This window comes from Coregonus lavaretus (assembly GCF_964263955.1).
Source record: "Coregonus lavaretus genome assembly, chromosome: 39".
Taxonomy (NCBI): Eukaryota; Metazoa; Chordata; class Actinopteri; order Salmoniformes; family Salmonidae; genus Coregonus; species Coregonus lavaretus.
Window position 1 is genome coordinate 6,263,621 of NC_140026.1, and position 27,183 is coordinate 6,290,803.

Here is a 27,183-nt window from a genome sequence, read left to right on the forward strand (position 1 = left end):
GGTTTCCATATGTTTGATACCGTTCCCAGCTATTCCATTCCAGCCATTACAATGTGTCCATACATAATATAATAATATAATATGCCATTTAGCAGACGCTTTTATCCAAAGCGACTTACAGTCATGCGTGCATATATATATATTTTTTGTGTATGGGTGGTCCCGGGGATCGAACCCACTACCTTGGCGTTACAAGCGCCGTGCTCTACCAGCTGAGCTACAGAGGACCACATGTAGTCATTTTGGTACATGACCAAAAGTATGTGGACACCTGCTCGTCGAACATCTCATTCCAAAATCATGGGCATTAATATGGAGTTGGTCCCCCCTTTGCTGCTATAACAGCCTCCACTTTTCTGGGAAGGCTTTCCACTAGATATTGGAACATTGCTGCAGGGACTTGCTTCCATTCAGCCACAAGAGCATTAGTGAGGTCGGGCACTGATGTTGGGCGATTAGGCCTGGCTCGCAGTCGGCATTCCAATTCATCCAAAAGGTGTGATGGGGTTGAGGTCAGGGCTCTGCGCAGGCCAGTTAAGTTCTTCCACACCGATCTCGACAAACCATTTCTGTATGGACCTTGCATTGTGCACGGGGGCATTGTCATTCTGAAACAGGAAAGGGCCATATCCAAACTGTTGCCAAAGTTGGAAGCACAGAATCGTCTAGAATGTCATTGTATGCTGTAGCATTAAGATTTCCCTTCACTGGAACTAAGCGGCCTAGCCCGAACCATTAAAAACAGCCCCAGACCATTATTCCTCCTCCAAACGTTACAGTTGGATGTTATACACCTGTCAGCAACGGGTGTGGCTGAAATAGCCAAATCCACTAATTTGAAGGGGTGTCCACATAACCGTTTTCTTAAATGACCATATACATTCAGAATAGTAAAAAGTGTCTGGAGTTTCAGCGGTTATTGGAAAAAATGTAATCTACAGTATAGGATACAACCTTTGTTTCTATAGGATTTTTTTTTTTTTATGGACAAATGTCACCAATTACAGTAACATGGTTGGGTAAGCCAAGAGTGTGCAAAGCTGTCATCAAGGCAAAGGTGGCTACTTTGAAGAAACTCAAATATAAAATATATTTTGATTTGTTTAACACTTTTTTGGATACTACATGATTCCATGTGTTAATTCATAGGTTTGATGTTTTCACTACTATTGTACAATGTAGAACATAGTAAAAAATAAAGAAAAACCCTTGAATGAGTAGGTGTGTCCAAACTTTTGACTGGTAGTGTATATGTACTGTGCATTCGGAAAGTATTCAGACCCCTTCACTTTCTCCACATTTTGTTACGCTACAGCCTTATTCTAAAATGGATTAAATAAAACAAATTCCTCATCAATCTACACACAATACCCCATAATGACAAAGCGAAAACAGGTTTTTAGACATTTTTGCACATTTATGAAAAATAAAAAAACAGAAATACCATATTTACATAGGTATTCAGACCCTTTGCTATGAGACTCGAAATTGAGCTCAGGTGCATCCTTTTTCCATTGATCATCCTTGAGATGTTTCTAAAACTTGATTGGAGTCCACCTGTGGTAAATTCAATTGATTGGACATGATTTGGAAAGGCACACACCTGTCTATATAAGGTCCCACAGATTACCATCACAATACAATGCCACAGATGCCTCAAGTTGAGGGAGCGTCCAATTGGCATGCTGACAGCAGGACTGTCCACCAGAGCTGTTGTCAGAGAATTGTATGTTCAGTTCTCTACCATAAGCTGCCTCCAACCGGCCTCACAACCACAGACCATGTCTAACCACACCAGCCCAGGACCTCCACATCCGGCTTCTTGACCTGCGGGATCGTCTGAGACCAGGCATCAGGCCAGCTGATGAAAATGTATGTCTGTAATAAAGCCCTTTTGAGTGGAAAAACGAATTCTGATTGGCTGGGCCTGGCTCCCCAGTGGGTGGGCCTATGCCCTCCCATGGCTGCGCCCCTGCCCAGTCATGAGAAATCCATAGATTTGGGCCTAATTTATTTATTCAATTGACTGATTTCCTTATATGAACTGTAACTCAGTAAAATCGTTAATTGTTGCATGTTGCGTTTATATTTGTTCAGTTTTGAAGTAAAGCAATGTTTACTGATTGACCATTGGAAATGTCAAGTTAAATTTGCACCAGGTGCAACTCGCCTTGTACGACCATATATAATACAATTTCCATGCACTCTGCAGTGCATTATATTTAAAATGTAGGTCTTCACTAGCTAGCTACCCTAAATAGCTAGCTAAATATTGCTAGCCAAATATAGCTAGCCAATGCAATTGATCAACAACACTGACCAATGTCACGTGAGAGCTTGCGGTCAAGAATTGATCATCTTTTTATCTCTCGTTAAATAATGATGACAGTTACATATTGATGACAGCAAATGGTGAGGAAAATCTTACCTGCAGTCTAAATTCGTTTTAATTTATCTGCTACCTACACTCCGTGGATGGGCTACCATCGCCTATTTTTGACAACGTTTTGAAGCGGGGTATTCTCTTGGAAAGAACTGCATGTGTGGAGGCGGGGGGCACAAATACGAAAAGACGGGATTAATTGGTTTAACAGTGCAAGTGCTGCTCAATGATTGTCTGGAATTTCCGTTAGTAATCTCATTCATTTTCTTCTAATCCGTTTTGTTTACAAGCTTGTAGCTTGAAAATTGCAAGTGTAACAAGTATTAGAATGCCATTGCCAATTTCCATCAATTTAAGACTTTGCAGTGTGCAACATGCATGAGATGAAATAGTAATATGTAACCATTGTTGCAAATATCACCTGATGAAATGTCGACATTACTTTTGACTGGACAAAGTGGATGATTGGGAAGAAATGGCCTGATGATACAATGCAAAAACCTGACACTCCACGTTCTTCACCAACGTGCCCCACTTTCCGTTTCCTTCACTGCGTGGTCCGCGCGCCTGTGTCCAGCACAGGATTTTTTAATTTTTTTTGGGAAACAGGGGTGTGTCCAAGGTTAAAAGGGAAAATCTATTTCTGAATTATGCTTTTATTCACTTTTCTAGAATAGTGACATTCCCACACATTTGCCAGTGAAGTCAATTCTCACTGTAACAACTATTCTGTCCTGTGCAAGTTTTTCTTCAGTTTTCTATACATATCCAACAAATACATTTGACACTTTTGTTTTTTGACACTTTTATTTCACAAAAAGTGGAAATGAAAACCATGTTATAGTGACATCTTAATTTAACCCAATGTGGATTTAGTAGGATGGTGACCATGTTTTGCCTCCTGATATTATCAGTTGTTGTAACATTTCTGTAATGTTTGATCACCTGTGAAAATTGCAATAAAAACCCACAAATGACAGCAACAAAGTGTAGGGACAAATACAAACCTTGAGGGGTTTGACAAAAACCTGAAAGCCAGAGAATTGTAAAGACTTGGAAGAGATTTAATGTATCCTTAATTAATAGAACAGTTCAGCATATTTCAGAGTGTGTGCGAATCTGTCGTCTTCACAACACCATCCCTCCACCCATAATCTCCATTCTCTGCAGAGAACAGAAAAGGAGAAAGTTCATATATTTGTACACATTACAACAGATATCGTACCAGTTTATGCATATTACGTTATGGTATATCTATGACTATATTTCTTGCGGTTTTCCTTGCAATGTTTTGGTATTTTATATAGCACAACAACTCAGGTGTGAGTAAGATTTCCAATGCATTCATTACACATGACAAATAAACCTGAAAAACATTCTATAACACAAAACAAGTGATAAAACAGGAAACTGAACGGATAACAGCGCAGCAAAAAAATAAAATCTCACCTGAGGCGGTTCTATGAAAGCGAGCCAATCAGAAGAGTGCGTTGGCAGAAGCCCCATTGATTGACACTTGTAGATAGCCAATGCCGAGCCAAGCAGGTTCCCTACAGAATAAACCAGCCCCTGAAGCCACTGCTGGTTAGAGTTCTCCAACAGCTTGAATGCTGAGAAAAACGGTAAGAGTGAGCAGTGGTGACATGCTTATAAAACTACATAATAATTCAATTATGATATGTAGGTTCAGGAGAGCTCCAGGAGAAAGGTTGACGACATTTTAGTGATTTAGCGGACACTCTTATCCAGCGCGACTTACATCTTAAGTAGCTAGGTGAGACAACCACATATCAGTCATAGTAAGTCAATTTCTCCTTAATAAAGTTGAGGTGACCACTGCTGTAGTCTCAGAGGGCAAGGCAGAGCTACTCTTTTGCTATTTTGTGTATTTGTACAAATGTATTGATATTGTATTGTTGATGACCTATATCTGTTTTAACTTGCCCAGGGAATATGGATTAAAAGTAGCGCTTTTGCTAACTGACTCTTTCACATACATTGGATGTGGAAACTGAAATGTTGATTGGTCCCTGTTAAACTAATTTCATTCGTATTGATTGTGAGATGCAGTGATCCCTTGGTCTCAATGAGACTCCCTGCTAAAATAAAGGTAAAAGATTAATTATAAACTGGGTGGTTCGCGCCCTGAATGCTGATTGGCTGACAGCCGTGGTATACCACGGGTATGACAAAACATTTATTTTTACTGCTCTAATTACATTGGTAACCAGTTTATAATAGCAATAAGGCACCTCGGGGGTTTGTGGTATATGGCTAACATACAACGGCTAAGGGCTGTATCCGTGCATAAGAACAGCCCTTAGCCGTGGTATATTGGCCATATACCACACCTCCTCTGGCCTCATTGCTTAAATAAATACTCACTGGCAGACATGGACATGAGAGCCTGGATGGGCCTCCAGGCCATCATACAGACCATCATGATGGGGAAGATGGATATGGTGTTCCCAGACATGTACATAATGAACAGATTCATAGGAATCTGCTTCAGGGGTCCCAGAGCTACGTCCCAGCAACGCTGTCATAGAGGGGGGAGAGAAAGCAAGTTAATGTATGCACTCACTAACTGTAAGTCGCTCACTAACTGTAAGTCGCTCTGGATAAGAGCGTCTGCTAAATGACTAAAATGTAAATGTAATTGTTAATAACAATCTACAGGTAACTGCCAAAATAAAGGAAACACCAACATAAAGTGTCTTAATAGGGCATTGGGCCACCACGAGCCGCCAGAACAGCTTCAATGCGCCTTGGAATAGATTCTACAAGTGTCTGGAACTCTATTGGAGGGATGTGACACCATTCTTCCACGAGAAATTCCATCATTAAGTGTTTTGTTGATGGTGGTGGAAAACGCTGTTCGTAGGCGCCGCTCCAGAATCTCCCATAAGTGTTCAGTTGGGTTGAGATCTGGTGACTGAGTCACACACACACTTTAAACCCCCTATGCTCCTTTGAGACCCTCTTTCAAAGTCACTGAGATCTCTTCTTCTAGCCACAGTAGCCAAAATAATGGGCAACTGGGTATTTTTTATACAGACCCTAACCAGGATGTGATGTTAATTGCTTAATTAACTCAGGAACCACACCTGTGTGGAAGCACCTGCTTTCATTATACTTTGTATCCCTCATTTACTGAAATGTTTCCTTTATTTTGGCAGTTACCTGTATATTTAAGGCAATTTTTAGTACAATGTACAAAGGGAGATTTGTTAATGCATCCTGATCATATGTAGCCTGAGGGCCAGTCTGTTTGTGCTACCATGCAAACTTCTCGTCACTCATTGACAGCAACGCATTTGGCAAAAGCACAAACAGATCATTTCAATTCCTCCACTACACTACCTACCTTTTCCACCAGGTTTTTGTCTGATTCCTGGATGCTGGTGTCTGGGACTGGTTTGTCTGAATAGCCAATTGGATACATCACATCTCCCTGGTTACTCTGTCGGTCACCACGACCCCTGGAAGAGACAGAGGTCAGTTCAGTTCACTTTATTCAGAGGGCTATAGATGGTGAGAGGATGTAGTATAGGATATTCAGGTTATTCATAGTTCTAACAAGGTAGCTAGCTCTTTAAGCAAGTCATGTCTGTGTATCTGAGTTCATCATCAAATGTGGGCTCTGGGCACAATAATCAAGTATCCGCCATTTGTCAGGTAAAATCAACATGGCTGATAAAGTTCCAATCCAAAATCGACCACTAAACCCTACGCACCTGTAGGGTTTAAGGGATTTGGAATTTGGCAATGGTGTAATGGGTCTCTCTTCTTACCTGGCATTGCCCAAGGTCAGCTCCAGAGCCCATTTCATCCTCCTAGCTCCTCCTCTAGTTGACAACGCCCCTCCACCCTGTCCCCCCGGAGTCGCCATGGCAACGTAGAACTTTGCTGAACAACCATACAAAGAAGCACTGCAAACCCTGCAAAGAGAAAACACATTATTACATGAAAAGGAACTGAAGTACATATTGACAATGACCAAAACAAACACAGATCTTTGTTTTTGCCGAACTTCATAGAAGATCTTGCTGGTTAGAGACTATTATAAAACAACACATTTTGAGTTAGGCAAAAAGGCCTTGGTTTGACTTGACATACAGCAAACAAGAATATTACAGGGGTGAAATGTATTGGTTTTTAAATTGCAAAGAAACGCTATATCTGGCTACAATCCAAATCAAATCAAAGTGTATTTGTCACATGACAGATTACAGCATGTGTAAACCATACAGTGAAATGTTTCCTTACAAACTCTTCAACAATGCAGAGTTCAATATCAGAGGCAAGACATAGAACATCCAGAATAGGATCTTTAAAAAAGTATCTGCTTACGATGTTGTGTTTGAATGTGAACAATACGTGTATAGACTTCGTTTACATTTAAAGGCGCTGTCAAGACATGTCCCTAATGTAAACTGGGACTTTTGCTAACAGCGTATAAATGTGCTGAAGCAGCTGGCTAGCTTGATAGCATGCAATGTTAGTTAACTACTAGCTAGTTTCAGACATCTAGTAAACATTAGAGGTTAAATATATGAAATGCCAACACTCCTTACCTTACAGACACGTTCCAACTACTGTTTAATATGCTTTTATGTTACTATTGTGCAGAATTAGCCGACAAATAATGGACTATCGTCAAATTAATCACAAGCAGTGAACACAACTTGAATCGACGACGTACGATGGTCTAAAAATGATGACGTTTCAGTTTTGATGTCGCTCTTCACTGCCCTCTTGTGGGCAAACATAGTAGTAGAAAAATAAAACGTCTTCTTCAATAGAGGTTTAAAGGCGGTTGGCATCCAATGTTAATGGTGCATTACAGCCACCAGCTGGACGGGGTGTTGAATGAGAAAATAAAAAAACATTGCGGAAAAGGGGGATAATTACATTTTAGTCATTTAGCAGACGCTCTTATCCAGAGTGTGAGTGCATACTTTTTTTTTTTCTCATACTGTTTCATATAAAATATAAAATTAGACACGTCAACTAACAAAACCCATCCCACTTCTTCAATCACAGTCCACTCCAAAATACATCCCTACGCAGCCTCAGGGGCCTATGATGGCGGTGCATTCACAGGCAGGATTTCTTGCACGGCCTCGGCTGTGAAATCACGAAGAACCAAAAAACGTTCAGCCTCATTCACAATGATTCCAATTTTCTTTTACTTCTTCTCTGCTTGTGCTGTACAGTTTATGACCATTGCAATAAAAAATACAAAGTCCACCTTTTTAACATGTAGCACTTCACTATCCCTCGTTTGATGAGAAACCTTCACTGGTCGTGGTGGCTCTACTAAAATAAAACGTGATGATGATCGATGATAATAATAATCATTTGGGGGGGTGGGGGTGGGGGGTGCATATATTTGTCCTATTACACACAAGTATGTAATGGAAATGTTTTTCTTGCATATCCCAACTCCTTCTGAGACACCTGCAGGGAGTGTCGTCAAGGCCAGGGTCAACATGGTCCAGCACCCCTGGAGCAATTGGGGTTAAGTGCCTTACTCAAGGGCATAGAGGCATATTTTTCACCTTGTCGGCTCTCGTATTCGAACCAGCGACCTATCAGTTATTGGCCCAACACTCTAATCGCGAGACTAACTGGCAATGACTATGATAAGCATTTAGGGCTATTTTTCATTCACAAGAATGATACTTTGACAATAACATATTTCAAACAAGATATTTCATTATGATTCTCTTTAATATATTCATTTCCTCTTTCTATGTATTACAACATAACCAATACGGAATTAAAAAGTTGTGTCCCCCCCAAAAAAGTGCAAATTATATTTGTATATATAATTGTATATTATATATAATTTTATATATAATTAAATTATATACATTTATTATATACAATTATTCATAATTTTCTTCTCAGATTTCCATATGACATAAGGATAAAGTAAACAGAAGAGTGCAAAACAGGTTTTTCGTGTTGAAAGGCACATTTGGGCAGTGGTCGTTGTAGGAGTCTGTTTCTGTGTTGCTTGTTTGAGGCACATTGGTGCAATACTGGAACTTGTGCGTGTGTTACTTGAACAGACACAACAGTGGTTATGTACAATACTGCATGTCACTAATCCTGAAGGCACATTGGTGTGTGTGTGTGTGTGTGTTATTTGTACAGGCTGAGCTCGGGGCTGTGGTAGAGACACATGTAGGAGTCACACAGCAGCCGGCGGGCGGACTCTCTTAAGGAGGCGGGGTCTAGCCTGCCCAGCTCCTCCTCTGATAGGCTGAGGTAGCGGCCCACCTCTGGACACGCCTTTACCTGGGGAACGTTGAAACCGTTCTCCCCGCCTGGCCGTAACCATGGAAACAGAACATGGCAACTGTTATGGGATGTTACGATCATACAATGAAGAGTTTCATAGAATGTTTCTGTGATTTTCAAGGGGCCAAGGGCTATTCGAGATTTGCAGTACTGCAGATTTTCATTTGCCCTGTAATCAGGGAGTGACTCAGATCTGGAACACCAGGTAAGTAGACTCTGGCCAATCAATTACATTATTCAATCAATTGACTAACAGGAAGAAAAGTAGAAGTATTGCAGGCCTTAAGTTGACATCGCTCACCTTCCCTGTCGGCCATACTGTCAAAGAACAGCCAGTCATCGGGGCGGGGCCCGTGCTTGACGAAGCTCACGTAGTGGCTGGTCTCGATGCACGTCACAGCAAAGAGAGCCAATCGCTGACGAGTTCCATGTAGTGGGCCGGTCCACGGACCCCCAGCCACACCCACCTGACACGGATTGTGGGACTGGCGCTTCTTGTGGATGTGCACCTAATGGAAGGATGGAGGGAGAGAGGGAGGGAGAGGACAATGTTGGTCCTGCAATATGAGTGGATGCAAGGGACTTTTGAAGGAACTTAGAGAGCTGTACTATAGGTAATAATAGCAGTGATGTCATCCCATGGTGTGCCGTGGTTACCTGAGTGTTGCAGGTGTGGCAGTACTGTTTGAGACGACCAGGTGTGATGTCCAAGTCTTCATAACACTCTAGACACTCCCATTCTGCTACTGCCTGGCAAATACTGCACTGTCTGAGAGCTGGAGAGAGAGAGGGGAGGAGAGAGAGACAGCGGGAGGGAGAAGAAGAGATAGCAATAGAGGGAGTGAGAGAGAGGAACGAGAGTGAAGACGAGAGAGAGAGAGAAAGGTCATCAACAGGAAACCCGCCTCATAAAATGTCCTCATGTTTTAACATATCAGGGTTCTTACCATAGACATACACTGAGTATACCAAACATTAGAAACACCTTCCTAATATTGAGCTGTATTCCCCTTTTGCCCTCAAAACAGACTCAATTCATCAGTGCATGGACTCCACAAGGTGTGGAAAGCGTTCCACAGGGATGCTGGCCCATGTTAACTCCAATGCTTCCCACAGTTGTATCAAGTTGGCTGGATGTCCTTTGGGTGGTGGACCATTCTTGATACACACAGGAAACTGTTGAGCATGAAAAACCCAGCAGCGTTGCAGTTCTTGACACAAACCGGTGCGCCTGGCACCTACTACCATACCCTGTTCAAAGGTACTTAAATCTTTTGTCTTGCCCATTCACCCTCTGAATGGCACACATACACAATCCATGTCTCAATTGTCTGAAGGCTTAAAAATCCTTCTTTAACCTGTCTCCTCCCCTTCATCTATACTGATTGAAATGGATTTAACAAGTGACATCAATAAGGGATCATAGCTTTCACCTGGTCAGTTTATGTAATGGAAAGAGCAGGTGTTCCTAATGTTTTGTACACTCAGTGTATATTTCCATGAGTTTATATCATTGGTCCTTACTGTCATCCAGCAGGTCTGTGATGTCGATTGTGAGTGACGGCAAGATGGCGTCAAACATCTTGAAGTCCTTCCCAAACCTAGGCATAAGGAGGGGGAGGCAGGAGGGGGCCTGGGGGAGGGGAGAGTCAACCCATCAACGTTGAGTTGAGTTTGTGGAGGAGGAGAGATGGAGAGGAGGAGGAGGAGAGATGGAGAGGAGGAGGAGGAGAGATGGAGAGGAGGAGGAGGAGAGATGGAGAGGAGGAGGAGGAGAGATGGAGAGGAGGAGGAGGAGAGATGGAGAGGAGGAGGAGGAGAGATGGAGAGGAGGAGGAGGAGAGATGGAGAGGAGGAGGAGGAGAGATGGAGAGGAGGAGGAGGAGAGATGGAGGAGAGATGGAGAGGAGGAGGAGAGATGGAGAGGAGGAGGAGAGATGGAGAGGAGGAGGAGAGATGGAGAGGAGGAGGAGAGATGGAGAGGAGGAGGAGAGATGGGGGATAAAAACAGTCCTCCTTTGTGTATCTACTATATCGTGTTGTTACCTCAGCAAACTTTAGTCCCGCGTGGAGAAAAGAAGTCTCTAGCAGAGTCTGAACACTGGCCACTCTCATGAGTACTACAGGGGAGGAGAGAGGGATGGGAGAGAGGGACGGAGACAGAGGGACAGGGGAGGAGGGAGAGAGGGGAACGGATGGGGGGAAGAGCTGGTAGAGGTGACACTCCTGAGGCTGCTGCTTCTGTGTCACTGACCTGAAAGGAACGAGGGAGAGCATGAGAGGAAAACAACTGTTACAGGTAGAGAAGGTGGGTGAGTAAGAAAGAATAAGAGAACGACAGAACGAGGGGGGGGGAGGAGAGAGAGAAATTAGAGAGGAGAGAGAGAGAGAGCGCGAGAGAGAGAAGGGTGGATGGATAGAGAGAAATTAGAGAGAGATCGCGAGAGATAAGGGGTGGAAGGAGAGAGAGAAATTAGAGAGGAGAGAGAAGGGAGGGGGAAGGAGAGAAAGTATACCTGATCTTCAGAAGAGGTTCGACCCGGAGGAGCTGGAAAAGCTTGTTGAGGAACTCTTCTGGGTCTGACAGAAAGACAAGACAAGACAGACGTCTTTAAAAACACTCCAATGTTCCCTCTATGCTTCCCGGGACTGCCGCGCAGAAGAAATATCAGCCTGTGCAGAGAAGCACAAGATTGAACTTCACTCAACTTTCTAGTTTTCCCCATTAGTTAACATTATCAACGTTTCTCTTTACTGTGGGAATTGTGATCGAATCAAAGCATTATTAGCCACTTTCAAAGCAACATACCGAAACAAAACGAACTATGCAATACTTAGTATGCAAAATGAACTATGCAAGAGATTTTGTTGTAGGCAGAATACATTGGAGTAGGATTCTATTGCGTTGACAGGCACGACTCAGGCCCTTACTCTAAATAGACTGATGTGCCATAACTAATCAGAGCTGCAGTAGGCCTATATGCAAATAGACCATTGCCATATATGGATCTGTGCTATTCCCTTTGAAATGGACAGCTTGCGCGGTCGTGAGTAGATGTGCCTGTTTTGAGATCACGTGTGCACATTTGATCATATCCTTTGCTAGTTAGTGAGTTATTAGCCCAGTTATAGATCATTTGTAGTCAGCAATAGGGGAGTGATTACTTCCTACAAGAGCACAAAATGTGTACATTTCTAGACATCTTTGAAAAGCGAGTCAGGTAAAGAGCTTTTTTAGTTTTAAAGGGGAAGTGTTGTATTTTGAGACAAGCTTGAATAAGCTAAGTAGCCAATAGGCAGAGGGTAGAATAATTTGTCTGATTCTCTGTAATAATGGTATGGGAATAATAATGCATTTTATTTTGTACAGTGGTTTCTTGCATCAAACAACACAACAACATTTTCAGTCACCTCCTTGTCTGAAGGACAAGTGGATAAACTGGTTAATGTCAAGCCCTGCATGTTTTCTTCCCAAAAGTCTAATGGAATGTAGGCCTACACTGAACACCACACATTGGCTGCTACTGTAGGCTGAATGATAGAACAGCTATTTCCATGTTAAAATGTTATCAGATGCTTTTTCTCCATTGTTATTGATGGTAGGCCACTCTGGTAGGCCTACATTATGATCAAAACAGCCACAATAGCCTACCTGGCCACTGTTAAAACTGTAACTTAAAGAGGGTACAGCCTCAGTGTTCACAGTAAACGTGCGCCGGAAGTTGCACAGAATTTTCACAACTTTGAAGTTTGCACTCAGCAGACCTGAAATTTGCTCAGTGACAAAACAAATTAGAGGGAACATTTCTCACCCAGTCCCTTTCTCTCCCTCGCGCCCCCGTCCCACTCACACAGACAAGATGGACGGAGAGATGGATGGACAGACAGCCAGTCTCTCTCACACGGACAGACAGACTGACGGACACACACACACCTTTCTCCTGGTTGGTGAAGCCTGTATCACTACTCTCGGCCTCCAGGAGTCTTCTCAGGGCCATAGTCTTACTGGCACACACATAGCCAAACCTGAGAGACACACACACGAAGATGTACATTCATAAAAGCTATTCAAATTCACTATAACTATATAAATACAGAAAAATGTAAATCACAATATATGCCTATACATAAACACCCAGTGCGAAGGAACACACACACCTGCGTAGGGGGTTGACTATCTCACAGCGTAGCAGGTCCTGGGCTTGGCTGCAGCGGGAGCCGTCTGAGGGGTCCGTGGGCCACAGCAACACCCAGTCTACTGAACTGCAGCACGAAAACAGACTGAGCGAGAGAGAGGGGGAGAAAATAGAGAGTTTAATTAACATTAATGCATCCAGCATTCCTTCTAGTTCAATAAAAAACATCCTTAGATTCGATACGACAACATTCCCCAATTTTACATTTTTGCACACAAAAAAAAGAGCCTGACTGCATTATCTAACCCTTAATTCTCACAATCCTATTAATAAACGCAATGTTCTGATTCTATCGGAGTGTTCTGATTCTAACGGAGTGTTCTGATTCTATCGGAGTGTTCTGATTCTATCGGAGTGTTCTGATTCTAACGGAGTGTTCTGGTTCTAATAGAGCGTTCTGATTCTATCGGAGTGTTCTGATTCTATCGGAGTGTTCTGATTCTAACGGAGTGTTCTGATTCTAACGGAGTGTTCTGATTCTAACGGAGTGTTCTGATTCTATCGGAGTGTTCTGATTCTAACGGAGTGTTCTGATTCTATCGGAGTGTTCTGATTCTATCGGAGTGTTCTGATTCTAACGGAGTGTTCTGATTCTATCGGAGTGTTCTGATTCTAACGGAGTGTTCTGATTCTAACGGAGTGTTCTAGTTCTAATGGAGTGTTCTAGTTCTAATGGAGTGTTCTAGTTCTAATGGAGTGTTCTGATTCTAACGGAGTGTTCTAGTTCTAATGGAGTGTTCTAGTTCTAATGGAGTGTTCTGATTCTAACAGAGTGTTCTGGTTCTAATGGAGTGTTCTAGTTCTAACGGAGTGTTCTGATTCTAACAGAGTGTTCTGGTTCTAACGGAGTGTTCTAGTTCTAACGGAGTGTTCTAGTTCTAACGAGTGTTCTAGTTCTAACAAGTGTTCTGGTTCTAACGAGTGTTCTGGTTCTAACGAGTGTTCTGGTTCTAATGGAGTGTTCTGATTCTCAACATCCTATTACTTACAGGTCAAATTACATAATTTGATAACAATTATTGGCCTAATAATATTACAAACAGGAGGGAGTGAGAATGCCAGCGTTAGTCACCTGAAGAGTGAGGCGTCCAGGTAGCAGGAGTTGAGGTGTCCCTGGATGCCTCTCTTCCAGCCCTGGTACATATCTCTGGCCTCATCCCCCTGGACTGGAGGGGTGTGCTCCACCACACGCTCACTGCCCCACTCTGCAAACGCTGGGGGTGGGAGTCGTCATCATGTTACATGCTATGGACACACACACACACTCATAGAGACAGAAATACGCACCACACACACACACGAACCATGGGATGGATGTAACTCTCACCCCCACCGAGATACAACGGCTTCTGGGATGGAGAGAGCAGGAGGCCAAGAAAACAGAGACTCAACGGGACGGAAAAAGGAACAGAAGGGGGAGAGCTGAGAGGTACCGCAGCCAGCAGAGAAAGGAGGAGATAGCTAGGGTTTTTACGGTGACCGTATTACCGACACACCGGCGGTCATGAGTCATGACAGCAGTCAAATTCCACGTGACCGTTTAGTCACTGTAATTTGTATTTGTATTTGATAGGGATCCCCATTAGCTTCTGCCAAGGCAGCAGCTGCTCTTCCTGGGGTCCAAACACATTAAAGCACTTACATTACATATAAAACAAAATATAAAAACAGTACATAAAATAACATTATTACACCACTACATATCTACAATACAAAATGTACAATACCACCATACAACAATATTACAATGTATGCGTTTGCATGTGTCTGTACCTGTGTGTGTCTCTTCACAGTCTCTGCTGTTCCATAAGGTGTATTTTTACATGTTTTTTTAAAATCTTGCATCAGTTACTTGATGTGGAATAGAGTTCAATGTAGTCATCGCTCTATGTAGTACTGTGCGCCTCCCATAGTCTGTTCTGGACTTGGGGACTGTGAAGAGACCTCTGGTGGCATGTCTTGTGGGGTATGCATGGGTGTCCGAGCTGTGTGCTAATATTTTAAAACAGACAGCTCGGTACATTCAGCTTGTCAACACCTCTTACAAAAACAAGTAGTGATGATGTCAATCTCTCTTCCACTTTGAGCCATGAGAGATTGACATGCATGTCATTAATGTTAGCTCTCCGTGTACTTTTAAGGGCCAGCCGTGATGACCTCTTCTGAGCCAACTGCAATTTTCCCAAGTCTCTCTTTGTGGCACCTGACCACACTACTGAACAGTAGTCTAGGTGCGACAAAACTAGGACCTGTAGGACCTGCCTTGTTGATAGTGCTGTTAAGAAGGCAGAGCAACGCTTTATTATGGACAGACTTCTCCCCATCTTATCTACTGTTGTATCAATATGTTTTGACCATGACAGTTTACAATCCAGGGTTACTCCAAGCAGTTTAGTCACCTCAACTTGCTCAATTTCCACATTATTCATTAGGAGATGTAGTTGAGGTTTAGGGTTTAGTGAATGATTTGACCCAAATACAATGCTTTTAGTTTTGGAAATATTTAGGACTAACTTATTCCTTGCTACCCATCCTGAAACTAACTGCAGCTCTTTGTTAAGTGTTGCAGTCATTTCAGTTGCTGTAGCAGCTGACGTGTTTAGTGTTGAGTCATCCGCATACATAGACACACTGGCTTTACTCAAAGCCAGTGGCATGTCGTTAGTAAAGATGGAAAAAAGTAAGGGGCCTAAACAGCTACCCTGGGGAATTCCTGATTCTACCTGGAAAATTTTTGAGAGGCTTCCATTAAAGAACACCCTCTGTGTTCTGTTAGACAAGTAACTCTTTATCCACGTTATATCAGGGGGTGTAACGCCATAACACATACGTTTTTCCAGCAGCAGACTATGATCGATAATGTCAAAAGCCGCACTGAAGTCTAACAAAACAGCCCCCCCAATCATTTTATCATCAATTTCTCTCAGCCAATCATCAGTCATTTGTGTAAGTGCTGTGCTTGTTGAGTGTCCTTCCCTACAAGCGTGCTGAAAGTCTGTTGTCAGTTTGTTCACTGTGAAATAGCATTGTATCTGCTCAAACACAATTTTTTCCAGAAGTTTACTAAGGGTTGGTAACAGGCTGATTGGTTGGCTATTTGAGCCAGTAAAGGGGGCTTTACTATTCTTGGGTAGCGGAATGACTTTAGCTTCCCTCCAGGCCTGAGGGCACACACTTTCTAGTAGGCTTAAATTGAAGATGTGGCAAATAGGAGTGGCAATATCGTCCGCTATTATCCTCAGTAATTTTCCATCCAGTTTGTCAGACCCCGGTGGCTTGTCATTGTTGATAGACAACAACAAAAAATTAACCTCTTCCACATTGACTTTACGGAATTCAAAAGTACAATTCTTGTCTTTCATAATTTGGTCAGATATACTTGAATGTGTAGTGTCAGTGTTTGTTGCTTGCATGTCATGCCTAAGTTTGCTAATCTTGCCAATTAAAAAGTCATTAAAGTAGTTGGCAATATCAGTGGGTATTGTGACGAATGAGCAATCTGATTCAATTAATGATGGAGCCGAGTTTGCCTTTTTTCCCAAAATTTAATTTAAGGTGCTCCAAAGCTTTTTACTATCATTCTTTATATGATTTATTTTTGTTTCATAGTATTGTTTATTTTTATTTAGTTTAGTCACATGATTTCTTAATTTGCAGTGCGTTTGCCAATCAGTTGGGCTGCCAGACTTATTTGCCATACCTATTGCCTCATCCCTCTCAACCATACCATTTTTCAATTCCTCATCAATCCAAGGGGATTTAACAGTTTTTACAGTCTTTTTCTTAATGAGTGCGTGCTTATTAGTAACTGGAATAAGCAAGTGCAGCGTCTGGTTGCTCCTCATTACACACCAGCAAATATTCTTTACATCATCAACATATGAATGACTACAAAACTTATTGTATGACCTCTTATTAGGCCCAGCCTTTGGAACTTTGGTTTTCCTAGATATGGATACTATATTGTGATCACTACATCCTATGGATTTGGATACTGCTTTAAAGCTAATTTCTGCAGCATTAGTAAAGATGTGATCAACACATGTTGATGATTTCATTCCTGTGCTGTTTGTAAATACCCAATAGGTTGACTGACAACCTTACCCAGGTTGCAGGCAGTGGTTACAGTTTGACGTTTTTTCTTGAGTGGGCAGCTTGATGCGAGCCAGTCAATATTTAAATCACCCAGAAAATATACTTCTCTGTTGATATCACATACATTATCAAGCATTTCACACATATTATCTAGATACTGACTGTTAGCACTTGGTGGTCTATAGCAGCTTCACACAAGAATGGGCTTTAGGTGAGGCTGATGAACCTGTAGCCATATAACTTCAACAGTATTTAACATGAGATCATCTCTAAGCATTACAGGAATGTGGTTCTGAATATAGACCGCATCACCGCCCCCCGTTGGCATTTCTGTCTTTTCGGTAGATGTTATAACAATGTATTGCTACCACTGTATCATCAAATGTATTATCTAAGTGCGTTTCAGAGATAGTCAGAATATGAATGTCATCTGTTACAAGCAAGTTTTTGACTTCATGGATCTTGTTTCTCAGGCTGCATATGTTAATATGGGCTATTTTTAGCACTTTTCTGGGTTGCTTGATTGTTTTTAATGCTTTACTGGGAAGCTTATCAGAAGTAGACTTGTTCATGTTATTTATATTGGCGCTGATAGTGCAGGGTGAGCTGCACACAATGGTCTTCCTACTTGGGCACACACTGCCTCAGTGCTAACAGTGTAACTCTGGGCTCATGATTACTGCATACAATAGCTGTAGGATCAACAGAGGTATTCAGGGAAATTACATTTGACATTTTAGTCATTTAGCAGACGCTCTTATCCAGAGCGACTTACAGTTAGTGAGTGCATACATTTTCATACTGGCCCCCTGTGGGAAATGAACCCACAACCCTGGCGTTGCAAGTGCCATGCTCTACCAACTGAGCTACAGGGGACTACAATTAGGGGGACATAAATTAAATTACTTACATTGTGTCTGCCAACGCCCCTACGATGATGTACATTTGATGCAGCATTATGACGACTCATTGTCACAATGGTAGGGATTAACTGAGCTGGTCTTGGGTCATTGATAAGTCATTGTTTCATCGCAGCCTTGAAATGTGTGGAAAGAGTTCAGGAGCCACGATGAATTGGATGGACTCCGTCATTCCTGTCGAGTATCTTCTGTTTCCAGAAGGTGTCAAAGTTATCTATAAAAGTGATTCCACCAGAGCTACAGTAATCTTTTAGCAAGATGTGTAATGCCAGTAGCCTGCTGAATCTTACACACCCGGAGCCCAATGTTGGTACTGGACCTGAAATGATTGGCCGTTTTTTTGAGTCTTTTAATGCTAAAATCAGTTCTTTAAAACCCATTTTCAGATGTACCGAGCTAGCCCTCCTGATGTCGTTTGACCCCACATGGACTACGACAGCATCAACTCCCGGCATCTGTCGTAGAACAGTCGGAAGCAGCCTTGTGATGTCCTGTACTCGTGCTCCAGGGTAGCACAGGGTTTTTGCATTGGGAACCGAGATGTTTCTCACAATAGAGCTGCCGATGATGACAGCTGGTGAAGTTGAATGGGCCGGACTCTCAGGCAGCCTCACGGTCTGATGAGGATGGGAGCTCTGAGGATATGCACCCGAGGTAGAAGCCACCGGAGAGGGAGACAGAACAGAGGACGACGACACAGACGCAAGTACCTCCGGATCCGATCTCAAGTGGGAAGCCCCTAAGGAAGAAGGCGCCGGAACCTCTGGATCCAGGGCGGCAAAGCCGTTTCTGGTCTGTGTCAGGTCTGGACTTAACATCTCCTTTTACCAGAGGACGCTTTCTTTCCCCCTATGAGGAATCTGGCAGGATCCAGGACAGACAGCAGCGCTCACAGCTTCTGTGTCTCTCCCCCTATGAGGAATCTGGCAGGATCCAGGACAGACAGCAGCGCTCACAGCAGCTAAGCCCAACAGTAAACAAAATGTACAAGGAAACACTGTCAGCTTTACAAAAACAAAAAACCGAGGTCTCTCGTTCAGCTTTCAGCGTTCAACAACAAACAACATACGTCGCGCTCAGATGACGTCTGATTAGGCTTCTCCAAGCTCCGATGCTGCTGATGGTCATTAGTAGCCTACCAAACTTGCTAACTGCCTGGTACTCAGCACTCTATTGTCCCTCTAATCCCTCTGACATCAATGCAAATGTCATCAAAAATGTCATCAAACACTTCATAAGTGCACGAGCTCATGTTGCGCAACATTTCTATAGTGATGGCCTCTATTAAAAAGAGGAGGTTCCCATCAGCTTTCTATAGCCTACTATATTTATTTCTCAACTTTCCTAATATTATGCACATTGCTTATATTACCACAGGAGTATAGCCTACCTGGCTGGCATGAAAATGAACCCCGGGAAAAGCGTCCTCCATTCGCTATTGAAGTTCATAGATGTATTTTTTCCGCTGCCCTGTTTCGATACAGGTGCATGATAATAGCCCATACTAAATAAATAAAAATGTCACACATATATAATTTAGTATACGTTAAGACATGATTAAATCAAGAATAGTGTGATGGGTGACAATATTAGCCTTTCACTTATGAATGATATATTATCACTTGTGAATGATGATGCCCAGCTTAAGGCTAGAAACAGTGCATACTTTTTTTGGCGACTTTTTCAAATCATAGTCGCAGACCTCATGTGGCCTAGCCCATAGGCCTATATGTTTTGATAAGGTTTGTATCACAACTAAAGTGGCCAAATAACTTCTTAAAATGAAGCACATTAATCCACTTTACAAGGGGTGTAGAGCCTAACTGGCATACATGAGTTTCAAGTTTGGGGAAGATAATTTTCACCATAAAAATGCACCTTTATAATAAAAGCATTACATGCATAATCACATTTGTGGTCACTTTTGAGAATGGTGTTTTCCTGCTAATGGAACATTCGTGCATATAGCCTACTGCCGTGTGCGCCTTGCTGCGCTTATAATGTGAAGAAATAGCCTAATCGTTTATCAACATTTTAAGCTAAACGTTCTGATCTGTTGCGTCAGGCTCATTGCTTAAAAATAGTTTTTTTGATGCTAGTGGTTGTATTAATTTGGGATCTATCGCATCCCACAACTGTCCCAGACCATCTTCGGAATATTTATTTATCTCACAGAATAGGTCAACTTTTGTGCTACGGGGGATAGTAGATTGACATAGGCTAGTGCTTTTGCTGTTCGTTAAGCCTACTCATCTTGTTGGCTGACCAAAAGTAAATGTGGACATTTCTTCCAATATCTTCAATATGCGCCTCGGAATTGGATAAGGACGCGCGCAGTTGTGTCCCTGATGTGCCTGTCTTCACTTGTAGCCTGTGAGAAAGACCTGATCATGCGACTGAGAGCCATGTGAGTGAGAGGTGCTTCGGCACGCAGCCGGGAAAGGGAATTATAATTATTATATTCAGCCCAAGGGCACAACAGCCACTGGCCGCAAAATACATGGATTTTTTTGGGGTTAATTACGGCCACACAAAGGGGATGCAGCCCTATGAGGGAAAATTCCATACAAGGGGAAACGCTAGTATGGTATGAATATGAGGTAACTGGGTTGTGGGGAGGAGTGAATAAGGGAGGCATGACAGTATATAAGTAAATGTTTTGCAAGTTAGAAAGTTAGTTTGTTGGTTCTTTTTGATCGCTTCTTTTCTGCTTTTTCTGTAGAGCAGGTTTTTAGAACATCTCTCTTAAAGGGAGTGCTCCTAATCTCAGCTTGTTACCTGTATAAAAGACACCTGTCCACAGAAGCAATCAATCAGATTCCAAACTCTCCACCATGGCCAAGACCAAATAGCTCTCCAAGGATGTCAGGGACAAGATTGTAGACCTACACAAGGCTGGAATGGGCTACAAGACCATCGCCAAGCAGCTTGGTGAGAAGGTGACAACAGTTGGTGTGATTATTCGCAAATGGAAGAAACACAAAATAACTGTCAAATCTCCCTCGGCCTGGGGCTCCATGCAAGATCTCACCTCGTGGAGTTGCAATGATCATGAGAACGGTGAGGAATAATAATAAAAATAATATGCCATTTAGCAGACGCTTTTATCCAAAGCGACTTACAGTCATGCGTGCATAAATTTTTTGTGTATGGGTGGTCCCGGGGATCGAACCCACTACCCTGGCGTTACAAGCGCTGTGCTCTACCAGTTGAGCTACAATCAGCCCAGAACTACACGGAGCATCTTGTCAATGATCTCAAGGCAGCTGGGACCATAGTCACCAAGAAAACAATTGGTAACACACTACGCCGTGAAGGACTGAAATCCTGCAGCGCCCGCAAGGTCCCCCTGCTCAAGAAAGCACATATACATGCCCGTCTGAAGTTTGCCAATGAACATCTGAATGATTCAGAGGAGAACTGGGTGAAAGTGTTGTGGTCAGATGAGACCAAAATCAAGCTCTTTGGCATCAACTCAACTCGCCATGTTTGGAGGAGGAGGAATGCTGCCTATGACCCCAAGAACACCATCCCCACCGTCAAATGTGGAGGTGGAAACATGCTAAGGGGACAGGACAACTTCACCGCATCAAAGGGACGATGGACGGGGCCATGTACCGTCAAATCTTGGGTGAGAACCTCCTTCCCTCAGCCAGGGCATTGAAAATGGGTCGTGGATGGGTATTCCAGCATGACAATGACCCAAAACACACAGCCAAGGCAACAAAGGAGTGGCTCAAGAAGAAGCACATTAAGGTCCTGGAGTGGCCTAGCCAGTCTCCAGACCTTAATCCCATAGAAAATCTGTGGAGGGAGCTGAAGGTTCGAGTTTCCAAACGTCAGCCTCGAAACCTTAATGACTTGGAGAAGATCTGCAAAGAGGAGTGGAACAAAATCCCTCCTGAGATGTGTGCAAACCTAGTGGCCAACTACAAGAAACGTCTGACCTCTGTGATTGCCAACAAGGGTTTTGCCACCAAGTACTAAGTCATGTTTTGCAAATCAATTCATAACCTTTTTGACATGCGTTTTTCTTGATTTTTTTGTTGTTATTCTGTCTCTCACTGTTCAAATAAACCTACCATTAAAATTATAGACTGATCATTTCTTTGTCAGTGGGCAAACGTACAAAAACAGCAGGGGATCAAATACTTTTTTCCCCTCACTGTAAGTAGACTCTTTGTAAAGGGCTTTGCTTGAATAAATACAGGCGGTGTATTTCCTCTCGAGGGGCCAATGACCGAAATAGACCAGAGGGTTTCCTCTCTTGGTAAATTTGTGGGTCCATGCTTGGGGTGTGTATGTCTTAGAGTGTTAGGCTAAGGCATGACACAGTGACTATACCTCTTCCGTCTCGTGGGACACTAGGTCCCGTTACGGTGAGTAACTCCAGGTCCACAGGTGAAGGGTTTGTGACGCCCGTGGGTGTAAAACTAAGGTAATAATGTTAATAACAGTTGCAGAAAGGAGAAACTATACTCACCCTCTAGTTCCCCTGGTCTTATAGCTCCCCTGGTCTTATAGCTCCCCTGGTCTTATAGCTCCCCTGGTCTTATAGCTCCCCTGGTCTTATAGTTCTGGGAGAGCCCCGAGTTGAACGCCCCGCTGAGTGGTTTTTAACAAAAAAGGTTTCTCCCACTCCAGCTGTCGGCCGCAGAGCGCTACGCCGGTGCCATGGCTGGTATCAATGGGTTGCTGGGATCGGGACTGGGCTGGAAGGGCAACGCCTGTAGGTAATAGTGGTAACCTAGGCTAGCTCATTAATCTCAAGGGAGAGGCGTGAGTCGGGCAAGACAACACACACACAGATAACACACCTATGGAGTTGCAGCGCTCCACCTGGTTGACCGGTGTCTCGGGGGCAGGGAATCTGGAGTCCCGCCTACAGTTCCGGAGTTTGACGAACAGCCCCTTGTTGGCGGGGCAACGGAAGTGGCGTTCGCCAAGGTAACTGCCGTCTGTTCCAGCGGTCAGCTCCTGGTCCTGAGAGAGGAAAGTATGCATCTAAATATGTTACAAACACACGCTAGACATTTTGGAGTTTTCAAGGCAGCCTTAGTTGAAAATGCTTGAATACCACTGCTCTACAACATTGTCATACACTGATTGACTTGACATGATACATTGACACCAACACAATTACAGAGTTGATGGAATTACAGTGAGTTGATGACACACAGTAACGGAGGTGACAGTGTTACCGTACCAGCTCGATTCCTGACACCAGTTGTGGAACTCCACTGATTCGTCCAATCCAACGAATCACTCCAAAAAGGGGCGGGTCATTCACCTCCACCATGGACCCCACCTCCAACTCAACCTCCAATCCCGCGTCTCCATTCTCCTCAGCGTCCAATCCTTCACCTCGACCCGGAGAGAGGGGACTGGGCGAACCATTCAAGAGCTGTGGTTGGTCGGTGGAGGTCGGGGAGGGCAGGGTTTGGGGTTTGAAGGCGGGAGGGGTTGGGGGAAGGGGGTGAGGTTTCGTGAAAGGCTTGGGGCTGGGGAGGGGTGGAGGTTTTAAGGCCAGTTTGGCTGAGAGGAGTTGAGGAGGCATCAGAGCGATCTTTGGGGTGGAGGCAGGTGAGGATACAATGGCAAGTTTAGGGGCGGGTGGTTGGGTGGGTTTGAGGACTGGTTTGGGGTTCTGGAGGGGAGGAGTATGGCGGCGTGACCTCGGTTCTGTGGGGGAGGGGGGTCAGTAGAGGTCAGCGGTCAAACACAACACAATGTTTTGTTTTCCAATTGCACCGCTCTCATTAGTGTCATATTAATAACAGTAAACCAAACAGTGTCATTGCTCTGCCGTAACATTTGAACCAGGGAGTGACGTACCAGGGGACACCTTGGAGATGGGTAGCAGGCAACCATAGAGAGAAGAGGGGATGGAGCACAACTTCTCTCCTTTATATGAACCATCCCAGTTACCAACCGCATTGTCCTGCATATAAACAAACTCATTAGCGCAAATATACAGGAAGCATTGACTGTTAGATGAAGAATATAGCCTAAACATGTCTGTGAATGTTATCCACTGAACACTATATTTTAGGTGTCTTATAACACAATAATTACTATAAATCTAAGTCTGTATAATCACAGTCCCCAAGTCCAGAACAGACTATGGGAGGCGTACAGGACTACATGGAACTCTATTCCACATCAGGTAACTCATGCCAGCAGTAAAATCAGATTTAAAAAACAGATAAAAAATACACCTTATGGAACAGCGGGGACTGTGAAGCAACACAAACATAGACACATGCATACAAACACACTATAACATACGCACTATACACACGTACACATGGATTTTGTGTTATAGATATGTGGTAGTAGAGTAGAGGCCTGAGGGCACACACTTAATATGTTGTGAAATCTGTTCTGAATGTATTGTAATGTTTTTAAAATGTATGAACTGCCTTCATTTTGCTGGACCCCAGGAAGAGTAGCTGCTGGCTTGGCAGCAGCTAATGGGGATCCATAATAAATACAAATACACTGATTGCAATTCTAAATACAGCTGCACACTCCAGCAGTGATACTTACCAGCAGGATTCCTACGAACACCCCAGTGGCGGTCCGTCCAGGCAGGGCCCCACAGAACCTCACCTCTCCCCCATGGACTGTATCCTCCAGGGGGAAGCACACCCTCTGGCCCACCTGGAGGGGAGGTCGGGAGCTGGGGTTTTGAGCCAGGACTGGGACTGGGGCCAGGCCGGGAGCCGATTCAGCCGTTCTAGCAATGATGTTACCAATGGGGGATTGAGGTTGAGGAGGAAGGACGTTGTTGTGATGGTCGTCGTTGGCACGGCGTCGCAGCCTGAGCTGATCGGCCGGTAGGAAGAGGGCGGAGGCTTCGGGACAGGTGAAGAGCTGGTGGCCTTTGTACGAACCGTTAGTGTTGCCTCTACCCACTGCTGAGTCCTAAGAGAGAGAAAGCGAGAGGGAGAGAGGCAGGCAAACAGACGAGACAAAGAGAGTGAAGAGGTAGGTCCGAGTCATTCCACAATTTGGGTACGACTGTATGACAGTGGCTCACTAACACACAAGTAAAATGACATTCAAGAGAACCATCAAAGAGTGTACGTTTGTTGTTATGATCTATTGTCTATAGTTAAAAACACCACGTTAGTTAAAAACACCACATTAGTTAAAAACACCATGTCAACAACAATACCTTCAGCTGCACCCCAAACAACACAGCAGTACTTCCTCTGGTCAGCGGTCCTCGATACCTCAGCTCCGCCTCCGCCAGCTCTCCTGGTTGGCCCATCTGGACATAGAGGGGGGTGCCTAGGGGCAAGGCAGCCAATCGGTGAAGTTGCTTGGGGTTACTGAGCAGTTTGAGGCGGGACTCCGGATCAGATATAGGCTCCAATAGGCCGGTCAGGTCGGTGGGGACTTCTATAAGGAGCTGTTTGTCAATCTTTACCATACAACCATAGTCTAATACCTGAGGGGGGGGGGAGAAACGAGAGGAGTGTATAACTTGTCAATCTTCAGCTGCTTGACAGTCTTCACCATACAGGCATTGTCAAATACCTGATGGAGAGAGAGAGAGAGAGAGCAAGAAAGAGGGAGAGGGACAAGGAGAGAGAGAGTGGGGAGAGAGGGAGCAAGAGAGGAGGGAACAAGGAGAGGGAGGGAGGAAGGGAGGGAGGGAGGGAGGGAGGGAGGGAGGGAGGGAGGAAGGGAGGGAGGAAGGGAGGGAGGAAGGGAGAGAGGGGGAGGGAGGGAGAGAGGAAGGGAGAGAGGGGGAGGGAGGAAGGAAGGGAGAGAGGCATGGATGGAGAGAGAGATCGAGAGATAGAAGAAGAGTGTGTGTGTGTGTTTGAGTGAGTGAGAATGTTCAAACACAAGGATGAGAGGAATGAGTGAAGACAGGCGTGATAAAGTATTAATTCCTTTTCTTACCTTTACCCACAGTTGGTCGCCCCTGCTCCTTCCCCCCTCCTGCTCCTGACAGAGATTCCCCCGTAGCAGTCGGATGGTACCTTCCAACTGGTCCTGAATCTTTAGGTCGGATGCTACCAAGTACATATTCTGGGGTCGCCGTCTCTTGTGCTCCTGGGCCCCAGACATTGTGGTGTGGGAGTGTGTGTCTTGAGTGAGCTCACTTATCCATCAGCCCCAACCTGAGTGAATAGAGCAGGTGAGTGTATCTCGTGGCATTGATGGTGCTGTCACTAAATGGCACAACATAGCCTCAAACAGGTAGGTTATAGCCTACATATAAAACATAACCTCTACATTTTATGGGTGGTCCTCTGTAGCTCAGCTGACTGTAAGTCGCTTTGGATAAAAGCGTCTGCTAAATGGCATTATTATTATTATTATGATAACCTAATATCGGACCAGAGCCAAATCTCGCGTGAATGTAGCTACAGGATATTGGACGTATAGCTAGCTACAGAGTCATGGCTAGAAGGGATCCAGCTTTTGTCAAATTACATTTACATTTTAGTCATTTAGCAGACGCTTATCCAGAGCGACTTACAGTTAGTGAGTGCATACATATTATTTTTTTCATACTGGCCCCCCGTGGGAAACGAACCCACAACCCTGGCGTTGCAAGCGCCATGCTCTACCAACTGAGCTACACGGGACTAAATTACCGTCAGATTAGACATTTCGCAGCAGGTTAGGAGAATTAACGTAGCTGTTATGAGAATCAGGTTAATTAAGGTTAGGAAAGGGGTTAGGGTTAGCTAAAATGCAACAAAAAAAAACATTACTTTCGACGTAGATTTAACAAAGGCTGATTTCCTTCTAGCCATGACCCTATAACAGCCCACATCGCAATGTTGAACATTTCTGATCACCTAACTATGGTCTCGCTACCTGACGATTCCGACGCTTTGCTAGCTACCAAAATGAGTCATTCTACCACACAAATGACGAAAAGAAAACGGGTGCCATCTCAGTTCAAAACTCGACTGCAACGGATATATTTGCACATTATTTGACAGTTAATAATACGAACACTTACCGATTTCCTCAACTTTTAGATCAACCAAAACTTTCATCAAACTTTACCCACGAAACGCCCCCAAAACAGGACGAGGAGAGACGGCCAATAACGAGCGAGAAACGTTTCACAGATAAATCGTTATGGCCATTCAGAGTGGTCTGTGGGTGTGGCTTCGATAGAGGGGAAATTCCACAGCTCTCGGTTCATGTCGGAAACTGACGTATCAAGAATAAAAAGGTAGGCCTGGTTCTTTGAGGTCGAGAGATGCTCAGAAAATTCTATTTTTGAGTTCGTGTGATTTTG

The 27,183-nt window shown here is 43.8% G+C and overlaps 2 protein-coding genes across 2 annotated transcripts; both read right to left on the reverse strand.

The window, feature by feature from the left end:
• Window positions 1–3,171: 3,171 nt before the first annotated feature.
• emc4 (ER membrane protein complex subunit 4) lies at window positions 3,172–7,105 on the reverse strand. Its single transcript, XM_084156081.1, has 6 exons — window positions 6,961–7,105; window positions 6,178–6,324; window positions 5,751–5,865; window positions 4,769–4,922; window positions 3,833–3,993; window positions 3,172–3,547 (listed from the first exon to the last, which is right to left on the reverse strand). Exons 2-6 carry the CDS (start codon window positions 6,273–6,275, stop codon window positions 3,512–3,514), a joined length of 564 nt encoding a protein of 187 aa, XP_084012207.1. The 5' UTR covers window positions 6,276–6,324; window positions 6,961–7,105; the 3' UTR covers window positions 3,172–3,511.
• Window positions 7,106–8,136: 1,031 nt separating this feature from the next.
• On the reverse strand, window positions 8,137–26,956 carry cyld3 (cylindromatosis (turban tumor syndrome) 3). The gene is made up of 16 exons (XM_084156449.1): window positions 26,899–26,956; window positions 25,824–26,044; window positions 25,087–25,362; window positions 24,456–24,833; window positions 23,742–23,847; window positions 23,113–23,588; window positions 22,724–22,889; window positions 13,964–14,105; window positions 12,854–12,976; window positions 12,630–12,721; window positions 11,212–11,275; window positions 10,742–10,949; window positions 10,220–10,328; window positions 9,353–9,471; window positions 8,997–9,204; window positions 8,137–8,721 (listed from the first exon to the last, which is right to left on the reverse strand). Exons 2-16 carry the CDS (start codon window positions 25,989–25,991, stop codon window positions 8,537–8,539), a joined length of 2,820 nt encoding a protein of 939 aa, XP_084012575.1. The 5' UTR covers window positions 25,992–26,044; window positions 26,899–26,956; the 3' UTR covers window positions 8,137–8,536.
• Between the last annotated feature and the right edge of the window lie 227 nt (window positions 26,957–27,183).

What these genes read in the sequence shown, in the direction of transcription:
- emc4 (XM_084156081.1), bottom strand. Translation starts at nt 6,275, where the DNA reads ATGGCGACTCCGGGGGGACAGGGTGGAGGGGCGTTGTCAACTAGAGGA. An exon ending in ACAAAAACCTGGTGGAAAAG is followed by an intron (nt 4,923 to 5,750) that starts GTAGGTAGTGTA and finishes CCTCTATGACAG; the next exon opens with CGTTGCTGGGACGTAGCTCT. An exon ending in TCTCATGTCCATGTCTGCCA is followed by an intron (nt 3,994 to 4,768) that starts GTGAGTATTTAT and finishes CGTTTTTCTCAG; the next exon opens with CATTCAAGCTGTTGGAGAAC.
- cyld3 (XM_084156449.1), bottom strand. Translation starts at nt 25,991, where the DNA reads ATGTCTGGGGCCCAGGAGCACAAGAGACGGCGACCCCAGAATATGTAC. An exon ending in CTTCACCAACCAGGAGAAAG is followed by an intron (nt 11,276 to 12,629) that starts GTGTGTGTGTGT and finishes TCTTTCTGTCAG; the next exon opens with ACCCAGAAGAGTTCCTCAAC. An exon ending in CGGGACTAAAGTTTGCTGAG is followed by an intron (nt 10,329 to 10,741) that starts GTAACAACACGA and finishes CCCCTCCCCCAG; the next exon opens with GCCCCCTCCTGCCTCCCCCT.